Source organism: Pan troglodytes, chromosome 4 (genome assembly GCF_028858775.2).
Source record: "Pan troglodytes isolate AG18354 chromosome 4, NHGRI_mPanTro3-v2.0_pri, whole genome shotgun sequence".
NCBI classification, from domain to species: Eukaryota; Metazoa; Chordata; class Mammalia; order Primates; family Hominidae; genus Pan; species Pan troglodytes.
Window position 1 is genome coordinate 96,597,033 of NC_072402.2, and position 9,154 is coordinate 96,606,186.

Genomic DNA, 9,154 nt, shown 5'->3' on the forward strand with positions numbered 1-9,154 from the left:
ATTCTTTCTAAAAACCAATAACCCTAGTTTATCCTAAGAACAATAGACAAGGCCAGGTGTGGTGGCTCACACACCTGTAATCCCAACACTCTGGGAGGCCAAGGTGGGTGGATTACCTGAGGTCAAGAGTTCAAGATCAGCCTGACCAACACAGAGAAACCCTGTCTCTACTAAAAATACAAAAATTAGCCAGGCATGGTGGTGCACACCTGTAGTCCCAGTCACTCGGGAGGCTGTGGCAGGAGAATCGTTTGAACCCAGGAGGCGGAGGTTGCAGTGAGGTGAGATCGCGCCATTGCACTCCAGCCTGGGCAACAGAGCAAGACACCGTCTCAAAAAAAAAAAAAAACAAAACACACAGACAAATCTAGATTTCAAAGACATTCTACAGGATACCTGGCCAGTATTTCTCAAGATGGTTTAGACCATGAAAACTAAGGAAAGACTTAGAAACTCTCACAGATCAAAGGAGACTGGGGAGACGTGACAACTAAATGCAATGTGGCACTCTGGATTTAATCCCACAACAGAAAAGAGGGAGTTAATGGAAAAATCAATGAAATCCAAGTATAGAGTTTAGGTAATAGTTTTTAAAAAAGAATAAAAAAATAAATAAAATGGCTATAAATCTTGTTTCCCCATCTGGAAAGTGGGAATCATAACAATGTATACATCACAGAAGTTTTGTGAGGATGAACTGTGATAATTCAAGTAATGCACAATGCCCTATGTGCATCATGCTAGGTTAAGGCACAGTAAGAGCTCAACAATCATCAGTTGCTATTGTTACTGCTTCCGGAGAAACGAAACTTACCTAGCCTCTTGCTAGTCCTGCTCAAGACACAGTTAATTGGAGGTTCGCAGAGAATGAAAACCATGTATAACAACATCAATAACAAAGTGGCAAGATGCTATGACTCCAGATGAACAGCTTCATATAAATGTATATGAACTTAATACATAAGAATCACTTGGAATCTTGTTAAAATGAAGATTCTGATTCAGTAGGTCTGGGGCGAGGCACAAGGTTCTACAGTTATAATAAGCTCCCAAATGATGCCAACACCGCTGGTCCACGGACCACAACTGGTGCAACTTTTCTATTTCTGTAGTTTTAAATATTTCCCATTTTAAAAAAAGGTTAAACATTTTCTCCATTCATCATAAAGTAATACTCATTTTAAAACACAAAACTGCACCATATATAACCCATCAGTCATCAAGATCTTAAACAAGCAACTACTTAAGCAGAGTAAAAGGGGTAACATCACATTAATGTTTGCCCACACATTATGACTACATACAGAAAAGTAATCTTTGAAAGGTAACTCATACACCATTCTGATCTTTAACCATATAGCCATTCCTGAAGTAAATCATCACTCAAGATAACTTATTTAAAACTAAAAAAAGTCAGCCAGGCGCAGTGGCTCATGTCTGTAATCCCAGCACTTTGGGAGGCCGAGGTGGGTGGATCACAAGGTCAGGAGTTCAAGACCACCAGCCTGGCCAACATGGTGAAATCCCATCTTTACTAAAAATACAAAAATTAGCGGGGCGTGGTGGCAGGCACCTATAATCCCAGCTACTCAGGAGGCAGAGGCAGAAAACTGCTTGAACACAGGAGACGGAGGCTGCAGTGAGCCAAGATCGTGCTACTGCACTCCAGCCTGGGCAACAGTGAGACTCCATCTCAATTAAAAAAAAACAAACCACACACACACTAAAAAAAAGTCTACCAGGATTTGAAAAATTTGCTTGCAAATACCACCACAAATCCACACAGCTGCAAATTGATGCTTTGAAATCTTCCAGCATTATCTTTAAAAAGCTTCACTTCAGTTACATAAAACTTTGTGTTGAGCTGTAACTGTTATACAGGTGCATCCTGGCCCACATTTCTTAGTAACTAAATTTCAAGACTGTCAGCAATAGCATAGCCAAAGAGACATATTTTTCCTGTGTATTCTTCTTCCTTTCAGTGAATAGTTATAGAGAGATCTCCAGACAGAAAGAATAGTTAAAAAAATTTTTTTTCAATAGAAAGCTAACTGTAACCTGCAAATGCCAAATGAATTCTTTCTTAATTCTATTCCGTTTAATAAACTTTCACAAAAGAAAAAGGAAATTTTGAAGCAAAAATACATTATAGAATTCTAGCCACTAAAAAACCAAAATTTACTTTAAAAAGCTACTTACAATGAATATCAACTTTAGAAACAAAGTATATTTCTAATCTAATTATATTAGAGGCCAGGCACGGTGGCTCATGCTTGTAATCCCCAGTGCTTTGGGAGGCCAAGGCGGGCAGATCACCTGAGGTCAGGAGTTCGAGACCAGCCTGGCCAACATGACGAAACACCGTCTCTACTAAAAATACAAAAATTAGCTGGATGCAGTGGTGCATGCCTGTAGTCCCAGCTACTCGGGAGGCTGAGGCAGGAAAACTGCTTGAACTCGGTAGGCGGAGGATGCAGTGAGCCGAGGTCATACCGCTGCACTCCAGCCTGGGCGACAGAGCAAGACTCTGGCTCAAAAAAAAGAAAAAAAATTACTCTATATTAATATTCATAGTTATAGAAACTTTAGTTTTTTTTGCAAGAAAATCCCTCTACCTCTAAAGTTCACCTCCTCAGTCTTTTAACTAGGCACAATCTCCCTTCTTTGTAATGTCTTATGACAAAAGCTTCTGGGGAAGGGAGTGGGAATTGAGTGTTAATGACAGTAGAGCATAGTATAGCAGCGGTAAGAAAGAAAATGAAGGCAAAAAAGAAGGTCTCTCTCCTGATAAACTCCAAGGCAGTTGTAAAAACTAGATAACTTGATAACCACACTTTTCAGAAGCACACAAAACCTGTATAGCAGAATTAACAACTCCGAATAATTAAAGAAATATGCTTTGCAATTATTTAAGATGAGTATGCATTGTAAAGGATTCCTTAAATTTGATTTCGCAAGGTTTAATTTTTTTTTTTTTTTTTTTTTTTGAGACGGAGTTTCACTCGTTTCCCAGGCTGGAGTGCAATCGCGCGATCTCCGGCTCACTGCAACCTCCGTCTGCCTCCTGGGTTCAAGCAATTCTCCTGCCTCAGCCTCGCGAGCAGCTGGGATTACAGGCCACCACACCCAGCTCATTTTGTATTTTTGGTAGAGACAGGATTTCTCCATGTTGGTCAAGGTGGTCTCGAACTCCCAACCTCAGGTGATCTGCCTGCTCGGCCTCCCAAAGTGCTGGGATTACAGGCGTAAGTCACCGCACCCGGCCACAAGGTTTAATTTTTTTTCACCTGTAGTATCAAATTGGACTTATTACTCCTCCTCGCTTTAGATACAGCAGAAAAATATATAAAATATTGGAACAGGTAAGTAGTCAGAATATACCAGCACATGATCTGTCTGCATATCCAACCAGAAGATTTACTCTCGAGTCTTATCTCCTATTTTATGAGTAGTTTGGTTCCTTTGTTTCCTCTAGGTATTTCTACCTACTAACCATTCCATTCCATCTATGAATAAGAAAATGTGAGGCCGGGTATGGCAGCTCACACCTGTAATCCCAACACTTTGGGAGGCCAAGGTGGAAGGACTGCTTGAGCCCATGAGTTCAAGACCAGCTGAGGCAATATGGTGAGACCTCATCTCTACAAAAAATTTTAAAATTAGCTGAGTGTGGTGGCATGCACGCCTCTCAGGATGCTGAGGTGGGAGAATCGTTTGAGCCCAGGAGGTGGAGGCAGAGGCTGCAGTGAGCTGAGACTACACAACTGTACTCCAGCCTGGGTGACAGAGTGAGGCCCTGTCTCAAAACAAAAGAAAACAACAAAAAAAATTGTGGGTGGACAATATGACTCTTCTATTTACTTAACTATAGTCAGTAGTCAACATACCTATAGAGATTTGAATCAAAGCTGAGATTCAAAAGTCTTTTAATTAAACCTCAACTCTGGTGATTCTAGTAAAACTTTACTATTTGAAACTTTACGATGCACTTTGTAATTACTTAAAATGAAACTTCAATATCAGTTCAATCCTTAGAGTTGAGGCAATCATATGAGTTTTAATTAATGCAGAGATAGCATCAACTCAGGTTTTATAACTCCTAGACCAATACTTGTTCAAGTAATAATGCTGCTTTCCATAACTGTTCCTTATTTTATTCTCTATGATGTTCTTGTTTATCCAAACAGTATGTATGAAAGCTGATAAACTAAAGTATAACTAGCAAGGTCAGAAAATTCCAAGTGTCATGCCTGGCGTGGTGGCTCACGCCTATAATCTCAGCACTTTGGGAGCTCGAGGCAGGTGGATCACTTGAGGCCAGGAGTTCAAGACCAGCCTGGCCAATGTGGCGAAACCCCATCTCTACAAAAAAAATACAAAAATTAGCTGGAAGTGGTGGCTAGCGCCTGTAATCCCAGCTACTCCGGAGGCTGAGGTAGGAGAAACACTTGAGCCTGGGAGGTGGAGGTTGCAGTGAGCCGGGATCACACCACTGCACTCCAGCCTGGGCGACAGAGCAAGACTCTGTCTCAAAAAAAAAAAGAAAAAGAAAAGTCCAAGTTTCAGATCAAATACAAATACCACTATTTAGTTTTCTATCTAACATTTTTTCTTAATCTTCCTAATTGCCAAAACTTTCCTGTTTCTTGTCCACCCCCATGTCTCCATCACTGTAATTAAGGTTTTTTTAATATAGTATCCTGTGTTACACAAAACATGCTGGTTACAATAAGCAAATATTCAGTGCTCATTATCTCAGAAAATATTTTAAGCCCTTTACATGAAGCATCTCAATCCTCAAATTTTTTTTAAATTTTATTTTTTATAAATTAGAGACAAGGTCTCACTATGCTGCCTAAGCTGGTCTCCAACTCTTGAGTTCAAGTGATCCTCCTTCCTCAGCCTCTCAAAGTGCTGGGATTACAAACAGGATCCAACAAGCCCAGCCGTGAACTTTAAATAAGATAAACAATAGTTTAATCCCCTCTTTATGGGGCAAAAATCAGAGCCTCAGAGATTAAGTAATTTGCCCTAATTCACACAACTAATAAGAGGTAGAAATAGGGTAAGCAAACAGTTTGACTCCAGTGCCCACATTCCTAATTTCTATATATGATAATGCATATAACTACATGGATTGTAAACTAATGTGCAGATAACTCAAAATTTGAGAGCTACAGAATTTAAAGAATCTTCTTTGCAAACACTTGACCCAAGCAAGAACTCTTAACTCCTTCACAGATAATTAAAACTCCAATCTGAAAATAAAAAAGGGCCACAGTAATATTTCAACAAATGTCTGGCTTAGCACTGTCTAAAACTTTCTCCAGTGATAGAATGTTTTCTATGTGCTGTCCAATATGGTAGCCACTAGCCACATGTGATTATTCAGCACTTGAAATATATCTAGTATGACTAAGTAAATTCTGAATATTTTGTAATTGAAGTTCAAATAGCCACATGTGGCTAGTGGTTACCACACTGGACAGTACAGGTATAGAAGACAAAATGCCAGAAAAAGATGAGTGAAAAAATTTTTATTGCCTTCATCTAGAAATTTCACTAACAGTCAAAACAATTTAAATCTATTATACATGCTCCAGCTTAATTATTAGCTCAAATATAAACTTCCAAATAGATTTAAGTAAACAAAAACTTTCTATATTTAAGATCTACTGTGTATCTGAATGAAAAAAATAATTAAAACCTGTATTATGAAAAAAGGTTCGTATATCAGAATTTTTTTAGTATTTGGATAGCTAAGAGGAAAACCTGAAAACTCTGCTACCTATGACGAAAACTAAATAACAACAATAACAATAAAGAAAAAAGAGTCAAGTTTTCAACTCTCTTCATAGTAAACAATTGATAACAAAGTGCTTACTTACCTTGATTCTCCACTACTGTTTCTAACACTTTCTTCATCACTGTGTCCATTCATTGTAAATTATTATCAAGAAGTTTTAAAGTAAAATATAAATCTTCCCAGTTTAAAAGATGAATATAAATACTGACTCCTTGAATATAAAAATTCACAGATGAATTTTCTTCAACAGTCACAGGTTTTCTGGGACTCTCCTTTGATTCACCTAAAGAAAATATATTAATAAATTAACAAAATTTCCTGCAGAAAAAAGGTAAATTAAGCCCTGTCTAAAACGTATAAATCTACGTAGCCCAATTAGACTACAGCTGTTAAGGAAGAAGTGGGGGCCTTTTATTAAATACTTAAAATATCTAGACTTGTAATAACTACACTCCTGACTAACTAGAATTTAGTATGCTACTGCTAATACACTTCGGACAGAAAAAATTAAAATATTTGTGGAGTGAAAAGATTTTTAGAGACTAACTGCAACTAACAATGTTTTTATAGACTCCTAAAGCAAGGTGATACGATGTAACATATGCATACATCCCAAGAGTAGATAACGGAGTCTTATTAGATAACTTGGTCGAATAAATGAAGTGGGGGTGGGGGGTGGGAGGAGGTTACCTTTAATCAAGCCCTCACTCCTATCACCAAGAACTTCATACACTTGAGTGAGAAAGTTCTGAAAACGCTCCCATGGGAGAAACAGGCAAATAAAAGATACCATACACTCTCAACAAAAATGCATAGCTCAAAATAAATGTGTTATTTAACAGGTAAACGGATAGTGGGATGATAACATTTAAATAATACTTAACCAGTTTGCACTTGGTTTTTATTTTGTGAAAAAAATTGAAAAGGTAATAGAATATACACTATATCTGATTTTTTACGTAAAAAATTTGGGGCAAGAATAATGAACCAAGACACACCATTTCCACCTTTAAAGATTTCAGTACAACACTGAAGAATCACCTACAAGCCATCCACGAATAAACAAAGGAGATCTCTGGCAGGGGAGGGAGAGGAAGAAGCGGGGGAAGGAGACGTCAGATCCTTCCCCAGCCAGAAAGTACCGAGACAGCCAACTGAGAGCAGAGCTGTCCTCCGACCTCAGCAAAGAGAATTCACTCCTACGATTATTTCCATTCCACAAAAGAGGGAGGGAAACAGACTGTTACCAACTCAATGATAGCAAAGTCTGCATCTGGATCAGGATGTTAATTCTCTAGACTACTGTCCAGTAGACTCTGCAAGAACAGGTTATCTAAAAAGTAACCGTTCTACTCAACATTTATTCCTAATGTTAAATATTAATCTCAACCCTAGTCAAAGTGCCTTACTGAACAATTAAGTCTTAAAAAATCTAAGTATGTTAACAAACTGCCTTTCCCGTTTCTTCCTTTAAAAAGTTCACTCCCCTTTTCGTTCTTTCCTTTTCACCTTCCTTTCGTCCCTCAAAATGGCTTTCTCTGTACATTTTAACTTCCTTTCTCCTTCATCTCCCTTATCCGAATAAGTCCTCTGAGACCCTTTTCACAACCCTGAGTTCTGAAACTCCAAGCGCACACAGCGCTGTGTCCTCTCAAGCGTCTCCACAATGACTACCCTAAGTTATTAAACCTCTTCAATCCTCTGTCTTTTAGCAGTTGCTTTGCTCCTGCTAAGTTTTTAAAGCGGCACTCGAAAGAGGTTTGGAAACCATCCTCACTCATCCATCCAGCGCGCTCCAATCAGCCTCCCTCGCGGACCTGCCCCCCTCTCCCAGGGCCTCCATCCCGGTCCAGGAGTCCCTCTTCCCGCCTCAAACTTCCCGGAGACCCGCCCCGCGCCCTCCCAGGCTCGCCCGAGCCGCCGCCCCCTCCCCCTCCCGCCGCTCCCCACGTGCTGGGAGCCCGGGTCGCGGCAGGACCCACGCACCGGCTACGTGCTAGCCATTTGCGGGTCTCCTCTCGCGGCCCGGTCGGCACCAAGCCGAAGAGGCCGGGGCAGGGCCGCCGGGCCGGCGCAAGGATGGGTTCTGCGGCCCCGGCCTGTACTCGCCGCTCACACGCCCCCTGCGCGCCAGGCCCGTACACCGCCACCGGCACTCACAGAGCCACCCGGCCTTCACCCGGCCGCTGGGCCGCCGCCTGGGCACCGCGCCGCGCCCGCCCTCCGCCCGGCCGGTTCCTGTCCTCTCCGCCACATCCTGACCCGCCCGCCGCCCCCTTTCTTACCGGCGGGCTTGGCGGGGCGGAGGGAGCCGACTCGGGTGGACAGCCTCCCCCGCGCCCAGGCCCGGGATCTCCGCCGCCGAGTCCTAGGGCTCCGGCGTCTCGGGGTAAGCAAGAGTCCGTGCGGGGGAGGGGGAAGGGGACAGACGCGGAGGGGAAGGGGAAGCCCCGGTCCGCAGCACCAACGCGCGATCCCCTGCGGAGTGGAGCTAACAATTCATTATTGAAGCACCAAGGGCGAGGGCAGCAAGAGCTATAAGTAACGAGTCGTCGCCGCCGCCGCCGCCGCCGTCGCGCGCGCGCTCCCGCTCCCTCCGCTTATCTGCCCCCGGCAGCCGCCATGACGCCGAGAAAGCAAGCAAGCGCAACCGTCTCCGTCGTAGCCGCCGCCGCCGCCACCGAGGTCGCCGTCGCCTCCGCCTCCCGCGCGACGTAAGCGCCTCTGCTCACTCCCCTTCCCGACAGAGCGCGAGGCGGGCGGGCGCGCGCACGCCGAAGCCTTTCTGCTCGCGCGCGGGAGGCGGGAGGGACTACGTTGAAGGGTCGTGGGCGTAGGAAAAAAGCGATTGGTGCTGGGGCGGGGCGGGGGGGCGAGTGCGCGCACGCGCACGAATGGGAGTGCGCACGGCGGATGCGCGGAGGCCGTCGGACTCTGACTGCGCGGAGACCGCTGGACTCTGGTCGCGGCCTTAGTCCGCTGATCCTCGCTTGGGTGCCCGCCCTTAGCGGCCCGGCGTTGAATTCCGGGAAGTGGGAGCTTCAGGCTCGCTCCGTGCGGGTATGGGCGCTAATGTCACTTGGGATGGTTGCGCAAGGACATCGCGGCGGACACTGACAAGGAACCGGGGAGGAACGGGGGTGGGGAGAGACTGCGATGGGACTCGGGAAGCCGGGAAGGGCCGCGCTGAATAAGCCTAAGGGGCCGGGTCGCAAGGAGTGTCGGGTAGCACAGGCCTCGGCTCAGTCGGAGCGCCAGGCCTCAGGGTCCGGGCGGGGGCTGCTGCGTCACACCAGGCAACCTGGGAACGCAACTGTTGGGCAACCGTGGTGGCCTCTCGCCACCTCT

General features: G+C 44.2%; 1 protein-coding gene across 7 annotated transcripts in view; it reads right to left on the bottom strand.

The window, feature by feature from the left end:
* Positions 1-8,622, bottom strand: part of CHD1 (chromodomain helicase DNA binding protein 1) — a 73,859-nt gene extending 65,237 nt beyond the window's left edge. For 5 of the 7 annotated variants that reach the window (XR_010157280.1, XR_010157279.1, XM_009449401.5 and 2 more), the window contains exons 1-2: positions 8,092-8,622; positions 5,889-6,089 (exon numbers count right to left, since the gene is read on the bottom strand). Coding sequence is in view for 5 of the 7 variants with exons in the window: in XM_009449401.5 (XP_009447676.3) it covers positions 5,889-5,941 (53 nt within the window). In the remaining 2 variants the exon portion in view is untranslated. The remainder of the gene's footprint in view (positions 1-5,888; positions 6,090-8,091) is intronic. The other 2 variants (XM_517850.8, XM_054684460.2) reach the window with 2 other exon arrangements.
* Positions 8,623-9,154: the final 532 nt, after the last annotated feature.